This window comes from Bradysia coprophila, assembly GCF_014529535.1.
Source record: "Bradysia coprophila strain Holo2 chromosome IV unlocalized genomic scaffold, BU_Bcop_v1 contig_84, whole genome shotgun sequence".
Lineage (NCBI taxonomy): Eukaryota > Metazoa > Arthropoda > Insecta > Diptera > Sciaridae > Bradysia > Bradysia coprophila.
In genome coordinates this window covers 2,128,678-2,154,890 of record NW_023503376.1, presented here as the reverse complement: position 1 = coordinate 2,154,890, position 26,213 = coordinate 2,128,678, and the positions used below count along the sequence as shown (strand labels likewise).

The 26,213-nt window shown below is 37.2% G+C and overlaps 2 protein-coding genes and 1 long non-coding RNA gene across 3 annotated transcripts; all 3 read right to left on the bottom strand.

Moving 5' to 3' along the window:
- Positions 1–699: 699 nt before the first annotated feature.
- On the bottom strand, positions 700–8,724 carry LOC119072808. The gene is made up of 3 exons (XR_005086926.1): positions 8,547–8,724; positions 5,284–5,289; positions 700–1,233 (listed from the first exon to the last, which is right to left on the bottom strand). It is a non-coding gene; the product is annotated as an uncharacterized LOC119072808 (long non-coding RNA).
- LOC119072792 lies at positions 1,739–5,086 on the bottom strand. The gene is made up of 2 exons (XM_037178088.1): positions 4,086–5,086; positions 1,739–2,414 (listed from the first exon to the last, which is right to left on the bottom strand). The coding sequence occupies exon 1, from the start codon at positions 5,074–5,076 to the stop codon at positions 4,132–4,134; it is 945 nt and encodes a 314-aa protein (XP_037033983.1). The 5' UTR covers positions 5,077–5,086; the 3' UTR covers positions 1,739–2,414; positions 4,086–4,131.
- Positions 8,725–8,727: 3 nt separating the features above from the next.
- Positions 8,728–12,378, bottom strand: LOC119072791. The gene is made up of 2 exons (XM_037178087.1): positions 11,378–12,378; positions 8,728–9,706 (listed from the first exon to the last, which is right to left on the bottom strand). The coding sequence occupies exon 1, from the start codon at positions 12,366–12,368 to the stop codon at positions 11,424–11,426; it is 945 nt and encodes a 314-aa protein (XP_037033982.1). The 5' UTR covers positions 12,369–12,378; the 3' UTR covers positions 8,728–9,706; positions 11,378–11,423.
- Positions 12,379–26,213: the final 13,835 nt, after the last annotated feature.

Genomic DNA, 26,213 nt, shown 5'->3' with positions numbered 1-26,213 from the left:
AATCTTTTTTGTTGAAGAGTCAATTAACTTTTTATTTAAGTATTTTAACCTTTTTATTGAGACTCCCTAGCCCTATTTATTAGACAAATATCAATCTAAAGATTTATGCTAAATTATGCCAAATGAAACCAATTAATCATTATCCAAACTATTATGCGAATTAATCAACGAGATCCAAACTGAATCAATAAAAAAACATAGCTAACGCCGACCCGTACGAAACACCTATTCGTATCAAAAGCCTTTAATGTGAAACTCTTCATTTCTCTTACTTCATTTTCTTCTCTGCTGAAAAACTATTCTTCCTTTTAAATCACTTACATTATCCACTCTTTGCCTTGTTATCATATACAATTAATTGCCGGAGGCAATATAGACAGCCCCGTACGAAGTCAAATTTCATAAATTCCTATTTAAACAGCTATATACCGCTATATTTACCTATATTTCACTGTAAATAAACATTTCACAGAGGAATATGCTATTATATAGCTCTATATGCCTGTATATAGCTCAATATAGCTGTATATAGGTATATATAGATGTCCATATATGGAACCCCGGAAACCCCTCACACTTAACACATTATTTCCATGTCGTATCCTTCATTTCATGAAAATGAGAAGACGGTTGATTGCACTAGGCAAAATATATTTTTTATTGATCAATATCACTATGCAATTCACAGTACTTTCACTCGACGCGAAATCACCTTTCGAACACTATTGTTCATAACAATTCTCTCAATTACTTAGACCTTTCCAGCCGATGGATAAAAACACTTCTCTTAATTCTCCAAACCTTTCAAGTCGACGTACAAAATAATTCTGATTTTTTTATGTTCATTGCAATCGACCGTTCGGTACGATTGATATTCCACAATTCGTCTATTTTGCATTATCAGCAAATTGATGTGAGTGCATTTGCACTTCACATCCGTCCAACCTCGATAGCGATTTCGTGGACGATATATTTCCATGATATTTGATTCCGAATATTTGGAAATTCAGCGATTCACCAAATTGTGGAATATTTTCACTGCCATTCGGCATGAGGGGTACCACAATACTCCCTCCTCAGAAAAATATGACTGTCGTCCAAACTGGACAAAAGTTTCTCATCGCAATCCTTTTCCTCATCTTCATCAACCTTTTCGCAATAATTTCTTGAGCCATTCGCTCATATGACCAAGTTTTTGAGAAGTGATTTCGCGCTTTCACATCAGTTCTTAAGCTATACAATCAAAAAATAACCTTGAAATGACCAAATGGTCCTAACTACGACCCCAAAATGAATAAAATCCCAAAAATTGTAAAATTAATAAAATTCAAAACACTGTAACATAAACGCAGTTTACTGTAACCCTAACCTAAAGTTTTCAAAATCCCAAACCCCCTTGTCGCCAAAGTTCACTTATCTCATTTCCAAGTTGTTCGTCGATTGCGCCAGATCATGTACCCGCTGTATTCCCTCTGCTGCTCTTCGGAAGACCTCACTTCGGCATCGTATGTACCATACGATACCCGCCCCCATAATGAAAAGGACTGAGACAAAGGCCATCAACGACCAAATGGACCAACCGTAGCTTTTGATCTGGTCAAACTGTCCCTGGTGTTCTCGGATTATCGTTTCGTCACGCCAATCGTTTTCCAACTGTTCCGTTTCATGAATGGCTGAAATGATAGAGCGAGATAAGTCCGCATGCGAGCTTACCCGTAGTTTATCGATCTTTCTCTGCGGCATCTCTCTGTCTGCCAACCATTTTTCATCCCATAGTGGTTGTATCGGTGCCACCTCGATCACGCGTGTTGTCTCAATCTGTCTCTCCTGAGTGTCGATTTTTCGCCGGAACATCAATTTTGATTCGCCCACCACCACATCGCACGCTTCAGTTATTTTCAGGATTCCATTTCCCTGTATCACCACCGACTGTATGTTCCCCGAATTTTTGCAAATTGGACGAATCGTTGTGCGCCCATGAGTTATGACTAACGACCAAATTGACCAACCATGACTCTCGATTTTGTTGAACTGTATCTTGTTTTGTCTCACTACTTGCTCTCTCTTCCAGTCGTCTTCGATCCTCAACTTGTCAATTTATCGGTTCGACCCAGGTCCGTCCAACAGCCATTGCTCATTCCGCTAGGGCTGTCTTGGTGCAATATTCATAGTGTTCGTTGTCTCGACTCATTTCTCGTGCGTTTCAATCCGTCTCAGGAGCAACAGTTTCGTCTACCCGCTCATCCAGTTTATACAAGGCCTGCCGAAACAGTGACTGTCCATGGTTACGACCGTCGATGTTAGTGACTGTCCATTGACTGTCGGTGTTGGTGACTGTCCATGGTTAAAACTGTCGATGTTTGTGACTGTGTAAGTCAGTGATTGACCATGTTGTTCAAAGATTGTCAATGTTTCTAAAATAAAATCAAAAATATATAAAGCAAGAATTTTCAAAAAAAAAATTATAGTGACACTGCGACAGCGAGTGGCCGTTTTGCTGTAACTACGAAATATATCATTTACATTATCATTTCCCCATTGTAATTAATCGGATACCCAATGCATTTTCACCCAAGCGTAAAGATAAAGTAACTATCTCTAAAATCACCTCATCATCATTGAGGTTTTAAGCATTCGTCTTTTTCTCACTCGTGGCCTGGCCACATTCATTCACAGTATGCTATAGCTCTCACCTTTCATAAAAAATGCCTTCATATCATCAACTTCAATCATCATTCAACCCGCGTAATTCATTCATTCATAAAATTTATCTAAACGCAAATATTCATTTTCCCAAACAAATGCATTTTCCTATGCCCAAATCAAAGATTTCATATATGATTCAATCGTCCATCCATTCATCATTTACAACAAATAATATCGAGCTCAACAAATTTCAACCCGATACGAGACAAAACAGAACTTCAAATCGAAATCTGCAAAAATGAAAGTCGGATCAACAACCTCAACGCCAAAACATGGCAAGATAAAATTCTGCCAAATATAAACTTTTTCAATCCAAAATAACAAAAAGCAATTTCATCTTGCAATTACTGAGGGAACAAAAAGTAAAATCAAAACTCGAATCTAACTAAATCAAATTCAAACATATAAAATCAACAACTTGAAAAATACAACTAAACATGAATTTCGACCACAATGAACCCGATGTATCAACATTATTTTCCCAACGGCCTTTTCCACAAGCTGTTCGTGTCAACGGAACATCCTTGAATTTGTCATATTCTCATATTTAGTAACGGCTATCATGTCATGTTTCTTCGCGCCACTATTCTCAGCCCAGTCTCATGTGTTCTGACAACAGTTTCATCATTTTCATACCTTTGCCAGTTCAGCTCAGCGGGTTAACCCAATTAAATTCAAACTCCATTTCTTCCACTTCTACTTTTTCGTCGTTTTACCAACATTTGTTTTCCAATGCTCATTCGAGTCCAACGTTTACAGTTCATATTTGCCATACGTCCATACGTAAGTACGTTCATCGACCCTTTCAACAATTTTCATCATGGATCATTACCTTACTTAGCAAGTACGTTTTTAACTTGCTATCGTAAGTACGTTCATCGACCCTTTCAACAATTTTTATCATGGATCATTATCCTGCGGCAGCGAGTACCTTTTTACTTTGCTATCGTAGGTACGTTAACCGATCCTTCTACCAACAATTTTCATTATGGATCATTACCCTACGGCAACAAGTACGTTTTCACCTTGCTATCGTAGGTACGTTAACCGATCCTTCCACCAACAATTTTCATTATGGATCATTACCCTACGGCAACAAGTACGTTTTCACCTTGCTATCGTAGGTACGTTAACCGATCCTTCCACCAACAATTTTCATTATGGATCATTACCCTACGGCAACAAGTACGTTTTCACCTTGCTATCGTAGGTACGTTAACCGATCCTTCGAACAATATCAATTTGTACCCAGAGCGCTATTGTCTCTGATGTTTCATTTCTATTTTACTAGCAACCAAAACCAAAACCGTTTCAAAGAATGAGTGAGAAAACAAATTTTGAACGACAACATACTAACTCACCGTCTTTTTCACACTCACCCTTCATTTTCATCCGAGTCAATTTATATAAGCTCAGGCCCGTCACTCACAATTTTTGATCGTCAGTTATTTTACGTTTGCACCCTCTGAAGTTGTGTTTCTCTCCCCCACAGCGACGACATAGAAGTCTCCTCGGACATGTTCTAGCAACATGCCCCTTTTCGTTGCAAATATAGCATTCTTTCGCGATTTTCATAGTTTCACGTGTAGTCTCGCTTTCGCACGATCCTTCCTTAACAACATTCAATTTGTTCCCATTGCGCAACGAGTATATTTCAGCTAGCATTGACTTCAAATCGTGACGCAAACGCGATAATTCTTCCAAGTAGTCCTGTGTGTGACCCATGTTCTTCCAGTTGACTGTATTTGGCGCCGCTTCTGCCCGTTCTTTTTCGTTGACCCCATTTGGTATTATTTCCGCAAAATCTTTTTCATATTCCAGGGCAAGTTTCATCGTATCTTTGATGTTGTCAGGTGCTGGTCTACAGTGTAAAACCATGTGCTCGGTAATATCTGTCCTCAACAAACCCATTTTCATTGCATAAACGGCTTCTTTCTCCAACATTTTGTCGTAGAATTCAATTTCAAGCTGATTTTGGTATTCTGATTCGACTGCTTCACAACCCAATCTATAAAGAGTTTGCACTTTCAGTAAAAAGCATTCCAAGCTCTCATTCTGTGCCTGTTTGCAATTCCATAGATCTTTTTGACAGTCTTTGAATGAGTATGGTTTTTTATATTTCGAAATCAGCAGCTTTTTTATTTGTCCATACGTCACACACTTCTCATACTTCACTTCTAGATAAGCTTCTCCAGTCAGTTTCCTTTTAATACATTCCAGGATGTTTCCTTGCTCTTCGGGTCTTTCTATCTCCAACGCAATTTCACATCCTTTTAAAAACTTGTGTAAGTCCGCCTCTGTATATTTTTCACCAGGGAACGTTGGTATGATTTTGTCAGTTATTCCAATCAACTCAACAATACTTCTCATTCTTACAATATTGTTTCAGGCATTTATGCTTATACCCTAATTCGTTTCATCGACCCGAACACTTCTGAATTTCACATGTTTATCAGATACATCTTATTGTTTCGTCTCACAACTTACACGTCGTTTGTGCATGCTACATTCATCTTCTAGCCACCTCCTCAAAGTTCAACACGTTACAATTTAACCATCTTCTAAGTTTTTTCCCACTTATGTCTATCGTATCTATATAACGCAAAACTTGTCAAGAATTTCAAAATTTCATCAATTGACTTCTTATAATCGTTGGTTCACACACGTATATTCATCACCGTTCTCATTTTCATTCTAGTTTCAATTTAAAATTCTTGTGAGACGAGTCCCCATAAAATTCACAAACGTTTCTGTCAAAGTTCACTGAGTCTCCGAGTTAAATTTTCCTTTTTATTATTAAGATTTCTTCACCGCTTTAGTTTTCCGACCTTCACATTTAAATAAACAACACACTGCCCGTCATATGCAAGCTTTATTCATGATTAATGTCATATAGAAATATGCATACGGTAACAAATTCAAGCGCGAATTCATGTTTATGTGTACTGTCTTTCTGGTTACTTTACACGTAACATTGCACGTAATACACGTAACGTTCTCATATTTTGTTTTTATATGCACATCAAGAATTGCACATTATTGCACATATACACAATTTCCATCTTTCAACGATAACCTGTCACCGAAATAAGAATTGTCCGGTATTTGTACATATCTTCATTGAATTCTGCATATTTATAGGCTTCATCACATATGCGTTATGTGCGAATGTCAAAATTATTTAACCGTGGGGTTTTCACGTTGGGCGCCATTGTCAAGTGGCGGATACGTCAAGTGTCTTGTCGAAGATATCTCCGGACATTTAAACGTTAAACTTGTAAGTGATACGTCAAATAAAAGGTATTTACAATACCGATCGACAAAAAAGTTTATGGAAATCGGATGACCGACTCGTGAGTTAGACCCCTTGGTGTGGAACAGGCACAGGGCGGCAAGCAGTTTTTGCTTGTAGGTCGGCCAAATCTGAACATATTTCGTTCGTTTTAGCTTTATTAGATAGGTATTGACCGTACCAATCAGGGAAAAAAAAGTTTTTGAAATTATGTTCTCCGGAGCGTGAGCTAGGTCTCTTGGAGTGAGCTCTTATCTGGCTACTCGGCCGTACAGTGAACGTGGAGTATTTTGTCAATATCTCGAGTAAATTTTGACCGAATTTCATGAATTTTTTTTTGTTTGAAAGGTATTAACGAATGTAAAGCGTCGGTAAAATTTCCGGTCTCCTAACAAAATGGCTGCCGGCGGCCATATTGGATTTTAGTAAAACGATATAAAGTGCGAAAAATGATGCTTAGAGAGTTTCTGTTAACATGGATGTGGTACCCCTCATGCCGAATGGCAGTGAAAATATTCCACAATTTGGTGAATCGCTGAATTTCCAAATATTCGGAATCAAATATCATGGAAATATATCGTCCACGAAATCGCTATCGAGGTTGGACGGATGTGAAGTGCAAATGCACTCACATCAATTTGCTGATAATGCAAAATAGACGAATTGTGGAATATCAATCGTACCGAACGGTCGATTGCAATGAACATAAAAAAATCAGAATTATTTTGTACGTCGACTTGAAAGGTTTGGAGAATTAAGAGAAGTATTTTGTCCATCGGCTGGAAAGGTTGAATAGTTGAGAGAGTTATTCTGAACAAGTATATATATTGGACAAACAGGTGTTTGAAAAGTGATTTCGGGTCGTGCATAGAAGTGTTTACTGAATTTTACTAAATAAAATAAATATTCTGTGTCAACCACAAAGCATCGCATTCTTATTCCACCTATCAGGATTCGAATAATTGGATAGAGGAAATGAAGGATACGACAATGGCGCCCCACGTGATTTGCCCCACGTTGGGCGCCATTGTCGTATCCTTCATTTCCTCTATCCAATTATTCGAATCCTGATAGGTGGAATAAGAATGCGATGCTTTGTGGTTGACACAGAATATTTATTTTATTTAGTAAAATTCAGTAAACACTTCTATGCACGACCCGAAATCACTTTTCAAACACCTGTTTGTCCAATATATATACTTGTTCAGAATAACTCTCTCAACTATTCAACCTTTCCAGCCGATGGACAAAATACTTCTCTTAATTCTCCAAACCTTTCAAGTCGACGTACAAAATAATTCTGATTTTTTTATGTTCATTGCAATCGACCGTTCGGTACGATTGATATTCCACAATTCGTCTATTTTGCATTATCAGCAAATTGATGTGAGTGCATTTGCACTTCACATCCGTCCAACCTCGATAGCGATTTCGTGGACGATATATTTCCATGATATTTGATTCCGAATATTTGGAAATTCAGCGATTCACCAAATTGTGGAATATTTTCACTGCCATTCGGCATGAGGGGTACCACAATACTCCCTCCTCAGAAAAATAAGATCATCGTTCAAACGGGATAACAGTTTTTCATCTCAATACTTCTCCTCACATTCTTCAACCTTCTACTATATTGTCTTGAGCCATTCGCTCATTTGACTAAGTTTTTGAGAAGTGATTTCGCGCTTTCACATCGGTTCTTAATCTATACAATCAAAAATATAAACTCGAAATGACCAAATGGTCCTAACTACGACCCCAAATGAAACCCCAAATATAATTGTAACAGTCTAAGTGACTATAAAAATCAAAAACATTTTAAATGACTATAAAAATCAGAAATTTTCACCCCCAACCCTACTCTAAAATCCTCAACCATTGAAAGATTGTCCCTGGATCGTGCCAATTCGTGCATCCGCTGTATTCCCTCCGTGGCACTCCGGAATATTGTGCTTCGGCATCGTATGTACCATACGATACCCGCCCCCATAATGAAAAGGACTGAGACAAAGGCCATCAACGACCAAATGGACCAACCGTAGCTTTTGATCTGGTCAAACTGTCCCTGGTGTTCTCGGATTATCGTTTCGTCACGCCAATCGTTTTCCAACTGTTCCGTTTCATGAATGGCTGAAATGATAGAGCGAGATAAGTCCGCATGCGAGCTTACCCGTAGTTTATCGATCTTTCTCTGCGGCATCTCTCTGTCTGCCAACCATTTTTCATCCCATAGTGGTTGTATCGGTGCCACCTCGATCACGCGTGTTGTCTCAATCTGTCTCTCCTGAGTGTCGATTTTTCAGCGACACTGAAAATTCAGCGATTCACCAAATTGTGGAATATTTTCACTGCCATTCGGCATGAGGGGTACCACAATACTCCCTCCTCAGAAAAATAAGATCATCGTTCAAACGGGATAACAGTTTTTCATCTCAATACTTCTCCTCACATTCTTCAACCTTCTACTATATTGTCTTGAGCCATTCGCTCATTTGACTAAGTTTTTGAGAAGTGATTTCGCGCTTTCACATCGGTTCTTAATCTATACAATCAAAAATATAAACTCGAAATGACCAAATGGTCCTAACTACGACCCCAAATGAAACCCCAAATATAATTGTAACAGTCTAAGTGACTATAAAAATCAAAAACATTTTAAATGACTATAAAAATCAGAAATTTTCACCCCCAACCCTACTCTAAAATCCTCAACCATTGAAAGATTGTCCCTGGATCGTGCCAATTCGTGCATCCGCTGTATTCCCTCCGTGGCACTCCGGAATATTGTGCTTCGGCATCGTATGTACCATACGATACCCGCCCCCATAATGAAAAGGACTGAGACAAAGGCCATCAACGACCAAATGGACCAACCGTAGCTTTTGATCTGGTCAAACTGTCCCTGGTGTTCTCGGATTATCGTTTCGTCACGCCAATCGTTTTCCAACTGTTCCGTTTCATGAATGGCTGAAATGATAGAGCGAGATAAGTCCGCATGCGAGCTTACCCGTAGTTTATCGATCTTTCTCTGCGGCATCTCTCTGTCTGCCAACCATTTTTCATCCCATAGTGGTTGTATCGGTGCCACCTCGATCACGCGTGTTGTCTCAATCTGTCTCTCCTGAGTGTCGATTTTTCGCCGGAACATCAATTTTGATTCGCCCACCACCACATCGCACGCTTCAGTTATTTTCAGGATTCCATTTCCCTGTATCACCACCGACTGTATGTTCCCCGAATTTTTGCAAATTGGACGAATCGTTGTGCGCCCATGAGTTATGACTAACGACCAAATTGACCAACCATGACTCTCGATTTTGTTGAACTGTATCTTGTTTTGTCTCACTACTTGCTCTCTCTTCCAGTCGTCTTCGATCCTCAACTTGTCAATTTATCGGTTCGACCCAGGTCCGTCCAACAGCCATTGCTCATTCCGCTAGGGCTGTCTTGGTGCAATATTCATAGTGTTCGTTGTCTCGACTCATTTCTCGTGCGTTTCAATCCGTCTCAGGAGCAACAGTTTCGTCTACCCGCTCATCCAGTTTATACAAGGCCTGCCGAAACAGTGACTGTCCATGGTTACGACCGTCGATGTTAGTGACTGTCCATTGACTGTCGGTGTTGGTGACTGTCCATGGTTAAAACTGTCGATGTTTGTGACTGTGTAAGTCAGTGATTGACCATGTTGTTCAAAGATTGTCAATGTTTCTAAAATAAAATCAAAAATATATAAAGCAAGAATTTTCAAAAAAAAAATTATAGTGACACTGCGACAGCGAGTGGCCGTTTTGCTGTAACTACGAAATATATCATTTACATTATCATTTCCCCATTGTAATTAATCGGATACCCAATGCATTTTCACCCAAGCGTAAAGATAAAGTAACTATCTCTAAAATCACCTCATCATCATTGAGGTTTTAAGCATTCGTCTTTTTCTCACTCGTGGCCTGGCCACATTCATTCACAGTATGCTATAGCTCTCACCTTTCATAAAAAATGCCTTCATATCATCAACTTCAATCATCATTCAACCCGCGTAATTCATTCATTCATAAAATTTATCTAAACGCAAATATTCATTTTCCCAAACAAATGCATTTTCCTATGCCCAAATCAAAGATTTCATATATGATTCAATCGTCCATCCATTCATCATTTACAACAAATAATATCGAGCTCAACAAATTTCAACCCGATACGAGACAAAACAGAACTTCAAATCGAAATCTGCAAAAATGAAAGTCGGATCAACAACCTCAACGCCAAAACATGGCAAGATAAAATTCTGCCAAATATAAACTTTTTCAATCCAAAATAACAAAAAGCAATTTCATCTTGCAATTACTGAGGGAACAAAAAGTAAAATCAAAACTCGAATCTAACTAAATCAAATTCAAACATATAAAATCAACAACTTGAAAAATACAACTAAACATGAATTTCGACCACAATGAACCCGATGTATCAACATTATTTTCCCAACGGCCTTTTCCACAAGCTGTTCGTGTCAACGGAACATCCTTGAATTTGTCATATTCTCATATTTAGTAACGGCTATCATGTCATGTTTCTTCGCGCCACTATTCTCAGCCCAGTCTCATGTGTTCTGACAACAGTTTCATCATTTTCATACCTTTGCCAGTTCAGCTCAGCGGGTTAACCCAATTAAATTCAAACTCCATTTCTTCCACTTCTACTTTTTCGTCGTTTTACCAACATTTGTTTTCCAATGCTCATTCGAGTCCAACGTTTACAGTTCATATTTGCCATACGTCCATACGTAAGTACGTTCATCGACCCTTTCAACAATTTTCATCATGGATCATTACCTTACTTAGCAAGTACGTTTTTAACTTGCTATCGTAAGTACGTTCATCGACCCTTTCAACAATTTTTATCATGGATCATTATCCTGCGGCAGCGAGTACCTTTTTACTTTGCTATCGTAGGTACGTTAACCGATCCTTCTACCAACAATTTTCATTATGGATCATTACCCTACGGCAACAAGTACGTTTTCACCTTGCTATCGTAGGTACGTTAACCGATCCTTCCACCAACAATTTTCATTATGGATCATTACCCTACGGCAACAAGTACGTTTTCACCTTGCTATCGTAGGTACGTTAACCGATCCTTCCACCAACAATTTTCATTATGGATCATTACCCTACGGCAACAAGTACGTTTTCACCTTGCTATCGTAGGTACGTTAACCGATCCTTCGAACAATATCAATTTGTACCCAGAGCGCTATTGTCTCTGATGTTTCATTTCTATTTTACTAGCAACCAAAACCAAAACCGTTTCAAAAAATGAGTGAGAAAACAAATTTTGAACGACAACATACTAACTCACCGTCTTTTTCACACTCACCCTTCATTTTCATCCGAGTCAATTTATATAAGCTCAGGCCCGTCACTCACAATTTTTGATCGTCAGTTATTTTACGTTTGCACCCTCTGAAGTTGTGTTTCTCTCCCCCACAGCGACGACATAGAAGTCTCCTCGGACATGTTCTAGCAACATGCCCCTTTTCGTTGCAAATATAGCATTCTTTCGCGATTTTCATAGTTTCACGTGTAGTCTCGCTTTCGCACGATCCTTCCTTAACAACATTCAATTTGTTCCCATTGCGCAACGAGTATATTTCAGCTAGCATTGACTTCAAATCGTGACGCAAACGCGATAATTCTTCCAAGTAGTCCTGTGTGTGACCCATGTTCTTCCAGTTGACTGTATTTGGCGCCGCTTCTGCCCGTTCTTTTTCGTTGACCCCATTTGGTATTATTTCCGCAAAATCTTTTTCATATTCCAGGGCAAGTTTCATCGTATCTTTGATGTTGTCAGGTGCTGGTCTACAGTGTAAAACCATGTGCTCGGTAATATCTGTCCTCAACAAACCCATTTTCATTGCATAAACGGCTTCTTTCTCCAACATTTTGTCGTAGAATTCAATTTCAAGCTGATTTTGGTATTCTGATTCGACTGCTTCACAACCCAATCTATAAAGAGTTTGCACTTTCAGTAAAAAGCATTCCAAGCTCTCATTCTGTGCCTGTTTGCAATTCCATAGATCTTTTTGACAGTCTTTGAATGAGTATGGTTTTTTATATTTCGAAATCAGCAGCTTTTTTATTTGTCCATACGTCACACACTTCTCATACTTCACTTCTAGATAAGCTTCTCCAGTCAGTTTCCTTTTAATACATTCCAGGATGTTTCCTTGCTCTTCGGGTCTTTCTATCTCCAACGCAATTTCACATCCTTTTAAAAACTTGTGTAAGTCCGCCTCTGTATATTTTTCACCAGGGAACGTTGGTATGATTTTGTCAGTTATTCCAATCAACTCAACAATACTTCTCATTCTTACAATATTGTTTCAGGCATTTATGCTTATACCCTAATTCGTTTCATCGACCCGAACACTTCTGAATTTCACATGTTTATCAGATACATCTTATTGTTTCGTCTCACAACTTACACGTCGTTTGTGCATGCTACATTCATCTTCTAGCCACCTCCTCAAAGTTCAACACGTTACAATTTAACCATCTTCTAAGTTTTTTCCCACTTATGTCTATCGTATCTATATAACGCAAAACTTGTCAAGAATTTCAAAATTTCATCAATTGACTTCTTATAATCGTTGGTTCACACACGTATATTCATCACCGTTCTCATTTTCATTCTAGTTTCAATTTAAAATTCTTGTGAGACGAGTCCCCATAAAATTCACAAACGTTTCTGTCAAAGTTCACTGAGTCTCCGAGTTAAATTTTCCTTTTTATTATTAAGATTTCTTCACCGCTTTAGTTTTCCGACCTTCACATTTAAATAAACAACACACTGCCCGTCATATGCAAGCTTTATTCATGATTAATGTCATATAGAAATATGCATACGGTAACAAATTCAAGCGCGAATTCATGTTTATGTGTACTGTCTTTCTGGTTACTTTACACGTAACATTGCACGTAATACACGTAACGTTCTCATATTTTGTTTTTATATGCACATCAAGAATTGCACATTATTGCACATATACACAATTTCCATCTTTCAACGATAACCTGTCACCGAAATAAGAATTGTCCGGTATTTGTACATATCTTCATTGAATTCTGCATATTTATAGGCTTCATCACATATGCGTTATGTGCGAATGTCAAAATTATTTAACCGTGGGGTTTTCACGTTGGGCGCCATTGTCAAGTGGCGGATACGTCAAGTGTCTTGTCGAAGATATCTCCGGACATTTAAACGTTAAACTTGTAAGTGATACGTCAAATAAAAGGTATTTACAATACCGATCGACAAAAAAGTTTATGGAAATCGGATGACCGACGCGTGAGTTAGACCCCTTGGTGTGGAACAGGCACAGGGCGGCAAGCAGTTTTTGCTTGTAGGTCGGCCAAATCTGAACATATTTCGTTCGTTTTAGCTTTATTAGATAGGTATTGACCGTACCAATCAGGGAAAAAAAAGTTTTTGAAATTATGTTCTCCGGAGCGTGAGCTAGGTCTCTTGGAGTGAGCTCTTATCTGGCTACTCGGCCGTACAGTGAACGTGGAGTATTTTGTCAATATCTCGAGTAAATTTTGACCGAATTTCATGAATTTTTTTTTGTTTGAAAGGTATTAACGAATGTAAAGCGTCGGTAAAATTTCCGGTCTCCTAACAAAATGGCTGCCGGCGGCCATATTGGATTTTAGTAAAACGATATAAAGTGCGAAAAATGATGCTTAGAGAGTTTCTGTTAACATGGATGTGGTACCCCTCATGCCGAATGGCAGTGAAAATATTCCACAATTTGGTGAATCGCTGAATTTCCAAATATTCGGAATCAAATATCATGGAAATATATCGTCCACGAAATCGCTATCGAGGTTGGACGGATGTGAAGTGCAAATGCACTCACATCAATTTGCTGATAATGCAAAATAGACGAATTGTGGAATATCAATCGTACCGAACGGTCGATTGCAATGAACATAAAAAAATCAGAATTATTTTGTACGTCGACTTGAAAGGTTTGGAGAATTAAGAGAAGTATTTTGTCCATCGGCTGGAAAGGTTGAATAGTTGAGAGAGTTATTCTGAACAAGTATATATATTGGACAAACAGGTGTTTGAAAAGTGATTTCGGGTCGTGCATAGAAGTGTTTACTGAATTTTACTAAATAAAATAAATATTCTGTGTCAACCACAAAGCATCGCATTCTTATTCCACCTATCAGGATTCGAATAATTGGATAGAGGAAATGAAGGATACGACATACGGGATCGAAAGGATAGTGCTTTCGAACCCCACTTGAATCTTTCACATTTTTACTGTAAAAAAAGACTGCTCAAATTGCACAGCCAGTAAAAAAATCGATCTTTTCAAAAACAGAAATTACAATAAATAAAAATCGTCCACTCTATTCCTTCCCAACGTTCTAAGAATACATGCTGCGTTTCCTCATTGAATAGCAATTGAAATTCTTTGCAATAAGTAATCTGTTGAACGCTTTTCCCCTGATGCTTTTTTCATCAAAGGTCCTAATTTCGTGAAAAATTTCTTTGTTTCTGGGCCCATGTAACCTAAAGATTCAAAAGCAAGCGGGGTGAATAAATAATTTTCACATCCCATAAAAGAGATTTACCATGACTCCATGGAATTAGAGTCATACCATCAGGTCTTTTACCGTCATCTCTAGAAATTCCTGGTGGCTGCAACAAAGTTGGAACATCTGCAGCAGAAAAAGCATGAGAAAACTCTCTGTTTACAGAATCATGTCGCGGCGGTAACCCTGTCTTAAGCTTGCATGATAAGCCATACAAACCGTCCTTTTTAACTAACTCACCACAGACACACCTATACTCCTCGCATAATTGGGATCCTAAACGCAGACCAACAGCAATTCTCGCAGCATTGTTATCTAATAGCAAACCTAGCTGACTCGACGGGACAACCTGCAGCCACTTTGAAGATTCTTTTATTGTACTTTTCATGGAGATATAACTCTTCAAAACTCCACTGACAGTTAGGCCTTCAAAATTTAAAAAACAAAATGACACGTACCTAACAAGTGCTATTTCTACTCCCAAATCGTAGTCCCGTGTACTGATTCGATATTCAAATCTGCTAAGCCTAAGAAAGCTACCTGAAAGCTTGTTTACGGGATCGATGGGAAGAAACGAGATGGCCGTTTTACTACATTTGAAAAAGCAAAGACGGCCAGGGACGGAACAGGTTTTATGGTATTCAGCAAAGCTAGAACAAGATGATTGACCTTGTGTATGAAAATTCTTTAACCTGTCATACGGATATTCATCTGTTATCGATAACGACGACAAAAAAAATGACAGACTGTGGGTAATATGGTCCTTTATATGGTAAAATGCATGTTAAAAAAATTGAAGTACTAGATTTGACATCAACAGATAAAAAATACTTTGATCGATGAAATAGACCTCATAATAATAGTCACATGGCTGCCGTCTGTAACAGGTTAAGGCAGGTCGACCAAAGACCAGGTGCAGGTTCTGCGAATTTAATTACAATCATAGCTCCTCGTTGGGAATCGTTACCCGCGTTCAATTAACGGATGGAAAAGAAGTAAGCAACTCGGTGATAAATTCTTTTTTAGGCACACGATGTGTAATGTCTTAATCAGTGTTTAAGGGCCTCAGCAAGCATTAATCAGTGATAAATTATCACTAGGTGTCAAAATAACTATTATGCTTTTTAGGCAATAGGTGTGTAGTTTGTTAATCGAGGCCTCAAGCTTAGTGTCTCGATACTCATTTAAGAATTTTAAAAAAACGTGTAACGAAAACTTTGTCACTTAGTTGAGAAAAATTAATTTTAATTCTCTGTGAACGAAAACAATGATAAGGTTCGTTCAGGTTCAGAGGAATAAATACATTTGCCGGCCGAAGCTATAAATTGAGTCGTAATAGCAATGAGGTATTGTTGGTTCAATACAAAATAATATTCTTCGATTATGCTCTCAATATTTGCTCGGGCCCTCTGTACACACCGAAAATTAATATAACAAAATACTGACTGAATCAATACATACTTCTCGTTTTTTGTTTGGCTCTCTACACAAAACTAAAATGGTTCTTACGGCAGGCAAACAAGATGCCAATAAAATTGCGAAGAAAAAAATTATTCACTTCATTGAACAGTTCCTTTTGTTGTTATCACTGAATTTCGAGAAGAAAAAAAACTGCAATTTTCAGTATTATATCTTCGATGAAAGAAATGGCTTTTTTCCCATTCAGAAAACAGACAACTCAAGTGCCTAATTATATAAATAAACGAAAGGAAATGTTCGCATTGTTGAATTTTGATATTATTTTGACCAATTTTAATGTAAACATGTAATTTTGTTGTTAAACAAAACTCTCCATCATATCGAGATATCCCATTGATCATTATTTGAAAATGTTAAGCGAGAAAGAAATAGGCAGAATTTCGATGTACAAATATAATGTATGTTTTGTCAACACGCATGGAATAAATTTGTTGTTACAAATTTGATATGATGGTTAAATGGATATGGATTACACAGACACAGACTGTTATGCGCTAGCAAAAATCCATTTAATTTTGTCGAATAGCTATCAGCTCCGAATCTTTTTCTCTTTCTATTTCATTTTCTACCATTCAATTCAAATTCTATTTTGTTTTTATGCAAGGGCAATAGAAAACGGAACAGTGTGTAGTGCTACCCTTATAGAGCAAAATGTTTCTTTTTTTTTACCTAATATTATTTTCCTATTCCATCAAAATTAAACGAGTCGAGTATGGTATGGTATATATAGCGTTTGAGTTCAAAACATAAAAAGAAAAGGCTTATCGCGTGTTTCTTTAACATAAAATCGTGTCGAAAATCACTGGAGTTTTTCTTTGTCTCGTGCTTTTAGTTAATTTCAGAAGTGGATTGCCAAATTTTGTTATTTTAATATGATGACAAAAAAAAACACTTTTTTTAGTATGTGTGGCTGTGCTAATCATATCATCGGCTCGCACATCTATTGGCGGCGTATTGAGAAATGACTCTGTACTAGACGTGATGTCAATAAAAATTTGTATCAAAACTCATTCTTGTAGCAATAGGGCATGGAACGACGTAGTACTTTACCCTGAAGACTACGAAAGCATCGCCCTGGTTCTCATAGCTGAATACTGTTGTTTTGTGAAGTTAAAGTTTTACCCTGCTGACAAGTGGTGAAAACGTTGTTGATCTATGCCCTATTGCAAAATGTACATCAAGTAGGATCAAGTAGAAAGAAATGATGAATCGCCCAAAACCACTTACAGTGGAGGTGTGACGCAAGTCCTGTTATCCACTTACAAAAGAACTGATATCGGTGTAGGTGACGCTTACAGATTCGACACGCAAAAAGGTATGCGTCACAAATGGCAGCTGATGAGGAAAGTACGCGAAAGTTTTATCAACAAAAATCTTACCAGAAAAATGTTAGTAAGAAAATTATAATAAAAAAGTTTGCGTCAGTGGCAGATGTTGAGGAAGGAAAATTTTTATAATTGTGAAATATATTCCTTTAAAGAATGGAATTCAAACGGAAGAAAGCCGAATCATCTGCCACTTTTTGACGCAAACTTTTTTTATAATAATTTTCTTTCTAAAATTTTTCTGGTAAGATTTTTGTTGATAAAACTTTCGCGTACTTTCCTCATCAGCTGCCATTTGTGACGCATACCTTTTTGCGTGTCGAATCTGTAAGCGTCACCTACACCGATATCAGTTCTTTTGTAAGTGGATAACAGGACTTGCGTCACACCTCCACTGTAAGTGGTTTTGGGCGATATCAGCTCTTTTGTAAGTTGTGATTTTTTAGAAATTGGTCGCAGATAATAGACAATCATATTGTGCAGTTTTAACGAAAATATTCTTCTTATAAAACTGTATAACTTTCTCTTTGATCTGAATCTTCCAGCTTTCATTTGACGAAAATCGAAAATTTGACGAAAATAAAAAATTTGACGAAATTCGAAAATTTTGACGGAATTTGAAAATTTGACGAAAATCAAAACTTTGATAAAAATCGAAAATTTGACGAAAATCGAAAATTTGATGCTTAAAACGCTCATAGCTCCCAAATAAGCGACTTTTTAGGGAAACAATGAAACACGTATCGACTAGAATCTAAAACTCTATAACTTTGTCTTTTACATGAGGTTTCTATCTGCCGTATTTTCCGAGTTATGGCTGACATAGCTCGCACTTAAAACGCTCATAGCTCCCAAATAGACGACTTTTTAGGAAAACCATGAAACACGTGTCGAATGAAATCTGAAACTCTATAAATTTGTCTTTTAAACGAACTTTCTATCTTTTATATTTTCTGAGTTATGGGTCATGTAGCTCAATGGCTCAAGACGCTCATAGCTCCGAAATTATAAGCTTTTAAGAAAATTCCTTCAAATTAGTTTCTTAGAATTACGTCCTTAACATACCCTGAAAATTTCAGCCAAATCCACCGGTAAATTAAAAAGTTTCGCCGTAACAGAGTAACAGATAACAGAGTAACAAAGGTTGGTAAAATTCATCAATTTCAAAATGTATGAAAATGAATGTCTTCATACGATTTTCCAAAGTTTGAAAATTAATATCTCGTCCTGAACTTTATGTGGTGTGTGATAGCTCGTTGAGCTCGTATGGACGCCCAGATTACGAATAAAATACTTTGGGGGTAGTAGGAGCAAAGGGGGAAAAGTCGGAAAAGTTGTGTATATATGTTCCTTAGTCCTGCGTAAAAATTTTTGTCAAATTTTTCAGTGTCAACGGACTTGCGTCGCGGCCCTTCACTAACGTAGGGCCATGATAAACGAATTATTAAAAAAAGGATTGAATTCGAAACCATTGTCGTCTAAGGAATTCATAAATATCGTAACCATTTTTCAGTGCTGTCATCATACTTTAATCTTTATTAACTTGATGAAAATACACTCCATGACGTCAACATTATGTTATACCCTCATTTAGAGCAAAACATTTTGGGGCTGAACATAATTTCAACTTCGTACAGTTCGCATTTTTGGATTTTTTTAAAATTCTATTGTGATGACAGCACTGAAAAGGCAGTACGTATTTTACGAATGATCCCTAACCAATCGTAGCACTTTAATTCTTCACTACGGTTACCACTTTGTGAGCGATTCCGATTGGTTAAAATTATTCCCGTGACTGTGTCTGTCAAAAGAAATCCATAGTTGATAGCTGGATCGGAGAAGTCTAAATTTTCATTCCTTTTAACCTTTCATTATTCTAGGTAACTTTATAAACCAGTTTGCTGCTCCATTTGATTTAAACATTTTCAAATAATTTAAATGAAATCTTTTACTTCATTAGTTCAGCTATAGTTGACTACATAAGCCTGGGCTCATCGTCCATTTGTGTCGTTGCCATAGATGCTGACGTATTATTATTAGTTTTGAAAAAGACATTTGCAGCGTTTTACATTATCAACGTGTGTTAGCTAGCACTCCTGGCTGTCTGCCTTCAGCTTTCACAGTATACTATATCCTACATAAAACTGCACGACACAAAATTCGTTGATGAACCGGATTTAGCAGATTACCGCTTTTTTTTCTCGTCAGTAATAAACTCTCAATGGATTTCGCAATGTGCAACCCAAAAACATACAATGCGTCAATGACAAGGTGTACGGAATGAACAGAATTTATTTCTTGAATTTGTCGAAAGAGGATTACCGTTCATAATGTGTCAATGGCATAGATGGAATTTTAATTCAAAATAACTCGTGTGCAAAATACTTGAAGCAAAAACTTTTTTTTTTCTAAAATTAAATTATTGACTCATTATATCGGTAAAAGTAGGTCACCCATACGTCTTCATTTTTCTACACAAAACGCTTTATAGAGTTAAAGATGGTTGGGTTTGAAAAAAAAAAGACTTTTAATATCTGCGATTATTAAGATTTTAAGATTCATAAAAATCGTGAAAATTGACGAAAACTCGCGAAACCTTTTTTGCGACTACAGGCTCTGATTTCTGATAGAAATCTATTACTTCATTTTTTTTAAATTATATTGCAAGACAACATTAAGGAGCAGTGAGCTTCTGAACCTGGCTATAGAACGGAACTAAGGCGAGTAGTTGGGCACTGACAAACCACTGCAAGCTTAACGGTCATCTTCACAGAATAGATAAGTTGATTGACTGGTGAGACTGGTGTACACATCCTAGGAATTGCCTGCTCCACATACCTCAGACTCAAGACTTTCTTTTATTACTAACTACACGATGAGGATTTGTCATCTTCAGATGGTAATCATTGCAACGTATTGTGAAATATGATCTTGGAGAAAAAGACTTCAATGTGTTACGAGATCTGTATACCATCTATCGCGCACACCGAAAAACAAAAAGGGAACAGACTGTGGGGGCGACAGATTACCCGTGCGATATTTCGAGAAAAACCAACAACGAATCTAAAACGGTAAATCTTTGTTGAAATGATTGAAACATTGTCTAATTACAGTAAACGAGATGGACTGAGTGGGCGACAGATTACCCGTGCGACATTTTGAGGAACCAATATCAAATCTAGAACGGTAATCTTTATTGAATAATTGAAACATTGTTTAATTACAGTAAAAGAGAATTCAAATGAGCTGGGCCAAGATGTATACATTGTCAAGCGAAATTATCGACCCGCGGAAACAAAGTAAAAACAGTTGGGGCAGTTTCAAAGAGAAGAAAATCTGGTACGGTCTGGAATTGGTCAAAGAGAAGAAAAGGAAGAAACCTTACAGCAGTACCATTCCATGGTGGGACAACGGTTGGGCAGCAAAGGAAGCACATCAGCAACGTGAAAAACGTGTCCACTGATAGCAACAGGATACTCAAATGATGATGGCAATCGGGAACGAGTAACGTTGACACAACCAGATATGGCCCTATGACGATCAGAAATTCGCTCCTCCAACCGACGAACGTTGACGCCACGTTTGCCTATAAGCCAACCCATGTGCATTCACGATATCAGGATTAGTAGACACATTATGTGGATCGGTAGCTGTAGCCAAAAGACGAACGGTGACGTGGTTTGATGAAGGAATCGTAGCGGTGGGTGCTATTACAGTCTTATCAGGAATAACATGGACGCGAGTTTCCCGGGTGTCGCTCACACAACTCGAGTTCTGGAACACCGTCACAGCCAAATCTCTCAAAAATGGAATGTTACGTTGTATCTGGTTCATAACAGTATCAAAGGCCTCGAAACCTCGAAATTCGGGACAAAGGCGGTGTACACAGGTATATTAGCAACTTGAAAGCAATCGGAAGTTTTATATTCACAGAATGCAGAACAATGAGAACAAATTGCTGACTTCACGATTCAACACTAAAGCACATTTTGGGCATTTTTGGATATTTGCACATTTCTAAGTTTTGTTTATGTTCAGGTAGTTAATGTCATAGCGTAAGAAATTGGGAAGAGAGAACTTTTCGCTAATGCTTCGCACTACAATAGATACACTTTAAAGAATAGTGAGAGAAGTATTGACATGTCAAAAATAATGTTTCCACAGATGAATGAGGTCAAATTGAGCAGTTAGAATGAATGTGGGGTTTGTTCAAGTTAAAACTTGGAACCCAGCGAATGAAGCGGTTGACACGGACTAATATCCGGAACCGCCAAGTGTAGTGAGAATTCAAGTAGCTGTGAACCATTATGTTTGACATTCTGAGAATCGTAGAGAAAGGTTTGATGCGTCCTCAAAACAACTGGGGAGCTACGATTGTGATGACCCTGTGTCATCACACCAAATTGCTTAAATAGCAATCTCAAAGAGGTTCGGTTTGCAGAATTGCACACGCAGTTCCAAATGGGAACAGTATTTAGTCAATTCATACGCGGAAACTCAAATAATTGGGAACAGTATTTTGTTGTTTCACACGCGGAAACCCAATTATCTTGTGTTTTGACATCATTAGCTGTTTCGAATTTTAGTGCATCGAACCGCTAATCAAAAATGCTGAATTGCATAATCAGCACATTCGATTAGTGGGTCACTGATGCATTTTGGTTCGTCACAGAGTCGATGTCTAATGAAACATTGCAAATTTTAGTCAGTTCATTTTCGTGAGTAGTAGCGAAGAGTTCTCGATTTCAAGGTTTTGTGCCGAGTTTTATGTTCAAAGAAAAATAGCAAAGTTTATGTTCAAAGAAGAAGTCTAAGTTTCATGTTCAGAGAAAAATAGCAAAGTTTATGTTCAAAGAAGAAGTCTAAGTTTCATGTTCAGAGAAAAATAGCAAAGTTTGTGTTCAAAGAAGAAGTCTAAGTTTCATGTTCAGAGAAAAATAGCAAAGTTTGTGTTCAAAGAAGAAGTCTAAGTTTCATGTTCAGAGAAAAATAGCAAAGTTTGTGTTCAAAGAAGAAGTCTAAGTTTCATGTTCAGAGAAAAATAGCAAAGTTTATGTTCAAAGAAGAAGTCTAAGTGTTATGTTAAAGGAAGAATAGCAAAGTTTGGTTTTCGAAAAAGAATTGCAAAGCGTTAAGTTCAAATAAGGACTGCAAAGTTGTTCAAAGAAGAATTTCTAAATTTTGTGTTCGAATGTGAGAGCTAGTTAAATAAATATTGAGTCATTGTGTGCAAAGAAAAGTTCTAAGTTTTATATACAAAGAAGAATCCAATTTTTACGTTCAAAGAAGAATTACATTATAAGTTTTATGTCCAAAAGATAAGGGTTAGTTCAATAAATATTTTGTCATCCGTGAAAAGCATTGTGTGTTTGGTTTAGTAAAGTTGCTGATGATATTGCTATATTGATGAGAGAGAGCGAGTAGCCATAGCGACCAGAGAATTCTGTGACCCTAGAACCCGGGTTATCACAATGTGCAACCCAAAAACATACAATGCGTCAATGACAAGGTGTACGGAATGAACAGAATTTATTTGTTGAATTTGTCGAAAGAGGATTACCGTTCATAATGTGTCAATGGCATAGATGGAATTTTAATTCAAAATAACTCGTGTGCAAAATACTTGAAGCAAAAACTTTTTTTTTTCTAAAATTAAATTATTGACTCATTATATCGGTAAAAGTAGGTCACCCATACGTCTTCATTTTTCTACACAAAACGCTTTATAGAGTTAAAGATGGTTGGGTTTGAAAAAAAAAAGACTTTTAATATCTGCGATTATTAAGATTTTAAGATTCATAAAAATCGTGAAAATTGACGAAAACTCGCGAAACCTTTTTTGCGACTACAGGCTCTGATTTCTGATAGAAATCTATTACTTCATTTTTTTTAAATTATATTGCAAGACAACATTAAGGAGCAGTGAGCTTCTGAACCTGGCTATAGAACGGAACTAAGGCGAGTAGTTGGGCACTGACAAACCACTGCAAGCTTAACGGTCATCTTCACAGAATAGATAAGTTGATTGACTGGTGAGACTGGTGTACACATCCTAGGAATTGCCTGCTCCACATACCTCAGACTCAAGACTTTCTTTTATTACTAACTACACGATGAGGATTTGTCATCTTCAGATGGAAATAACCTTAACGAATCTTTGCTGAGAACTGGAAGGTTATGGTGATAGAAGGAAGTAGTAACCTGGTAGTAGGAAACAAGGCACCTTAGATCTTGGTTTCCGCCTCTATGCATAGCCCGGCATTATGTATTTTTTGTCATCGCTATCGATAACCAAGTGTCCTCGTTAATGTCATTCTTGTATGTAATACGATAGATCAATGGTAAGTTAATCAAAATTTCAGTGGTTGCAATAGGTCGTTTATGGTCTTATAAAAGATAAGTAGTTCGAGAGCTCACTTTAAAAATGCATTAGGTTGGTAATCTTCACAAATTTATACCCGAAGCAATCCTTATGAACTCGAATAATATTTTCTGCAAATTATGTACCTAGGCTGTCTTTATTGCCAATTTTTTTTTGTAATAAAATTTGATAAAAGAAAATGAAAAAAAAAATATTTTCTGGACTAATGTACACACAGTATGGATTTAAGGATTACAACGATTATAGTTGTTTTGGGCGCATTTCGAAAACAAGTTCTTTTGTGTCGATGATACCTTTGTGAATTTTATTTTTATTTTTTTTTTACCCAACTCAATACTTTTATTCATTCGCCTGACGTCTTTAAGTAGATTAACTGCCCAAACAATTTTAGAAAAATTGAGTTTGATGTGTTTCACATAAACAATGTCCACATATTTATGGGAATGTTACGAATGTTGTTTTGTATTAAATGGATGTTCTGTGTGTGGGTAGACTCAATCGAAACGTTTATTAAATCGATTGGAAAATTCTACAAAAATAAAAGTGTCAACGAAAAACCGAATTGAAAGTCATGTACCGGCCTATATAGGTCTCCGTATACATAGTAGATGGATACAATTTTCCTTCTGCGTTTTCTTTTGATTTTATCATCATGCGCTTTCCATAAATTGTCTCTCGTTTATATACAGCAAACCATTTTCCGCGACTCTACCCTCACAACTGTGTGTACCTATATGTAATATTCTCTTCTCGATATAGTTTTGTTACTGTTTGGATCCGCCTACAAATATTTTCATTGGTCCATGATTATGGGGTCGAGTAGCACTTGATTGGATTTTTCTCATCAAAAATTCATATTACAATTTTTGTCTGTGTTCGCATATTAGGGGAAATTTGAGGAAAATTCGTTCGAAATGAAAATATTTCTGCACATAAATGGGCTAGCGCGTTATGTGCTTCATATATATTTGTCTGTGAAACTGTTGTTGATACGGTGCTAATGGTACATGGCAGTGGTATGAACATGGCTGATATAAAAAAGTTTTGTCTTTTTGACGATAGCAATGATCAATATGAACTAAAACGAGAAATTTATTTTTCTTTAAGCGAACATCGTGCAAACAGACAGTTTTTGTGGGATCATTTTGCTTGCATCAGATGAATTGCCAAACAAAAATTTAGTTCGAAACCCACGAAATTTTAGAAATAGAATTCCAAAAGTTTCACTCAAATCTTTCACTCTGAAGTCCTAGATTCGGCATTTAGTTAGAACAACTTGGATAATAGTTTTTTTGATTTATAGTCGTTTATAGAGTCCTGAAGAGGCTGTTCAGTTCATCTCTGTTTTCATCACATCAGATATCAGGAAACAAGTTTTTTTTTAAAGATGAGTGCACGTACTTGTACGGCTGAAGCATTAAAGTATTAAAATATCACGTCGATTGAAGTGACGAAAGTCCGTCCGAAAGTAAGGCATTCGGGCAACAGTTATGGCACCTGTGGCACCTATGGCACCCGCGGCACCTATGGCACCTGTGGCACCTATGGCACCGTGGCAGTAATAAATTTACGAAAATGACTCGGCTGAAAATGAAGAAGAAATCAATCAGTCAGATATACCTGATGGGTTCGACAAAGATAAACAATAAGTCGACCCAATTTAATCGATATTGTGCCCTCCTCTGTAAATCCTCTATAAATAAAATTTAAAACGATCTCAATCAAACACCGTTTTCCTTACTACCTTCCTAAAACAAGAACATCAATTATTAATTGATTACGAGCAATAAATCATAATCCGGCATCAAAACTTTTGTGTGCAACCCTTCTCAGAATACACACTACTGTATACACACACCAGGACAAATATTTACGTTACGTGAATGTATGTAACACCCTAAACATTTGCTGGACATCTCACCATGATATTAGGTACGGAAACAATGTGAAACGTTTCGGATCACTCCATAACGTAATAATATCGAGCCAATTTTCTTCCGATACGAGACACATTAATTTAGTGTAGCCATTATCCACATTAATAAACTGTGGCACGTGTGGGGGTAGGTTAGCATTTTGATTATTTCATATTTAACGAATTCTCACAGGGAACAAATTGACACGACCGGAAACATATTTGGCAGTAGGTGTGTATTTATGAATTTATTAATGTTATTAGTCCACTTATGCACCGGAAATTGTTAAACAGATCGATTGACGCATAATTGTTTTCGACATTTTTTTTGCCTTAATTTCTCCAGCAATTCCTGAATCTAGATTTCATAAGGAAATCGTTGAAACCAATGACATTTAGTAGGACACAACAGAATCCTTTAGATGTTTTTTTCCTAGGGTCGAACGTCGAAAGTGGCTTATTACAACCCTAGCGTAAACAAGACAAATTACTTCAGGTCTGA

Bases quoted from the DNA above. Each gene is read 5' to 3' on its own strand.
- LOC119072792 (XM_037178088.1), bottom strand. From the start codon at position 5,076: ATGAGAAGTATTGTTGAGTTGATTGGAATAACTGACAAAATCATACCA.
- LOC119072791 (XM_037178087.1), bottom strand. From the start codon at position 12,368: ATGAGAAGTATTGTTGAGTTGATTGGAATAACTGACAAAATCATACCA.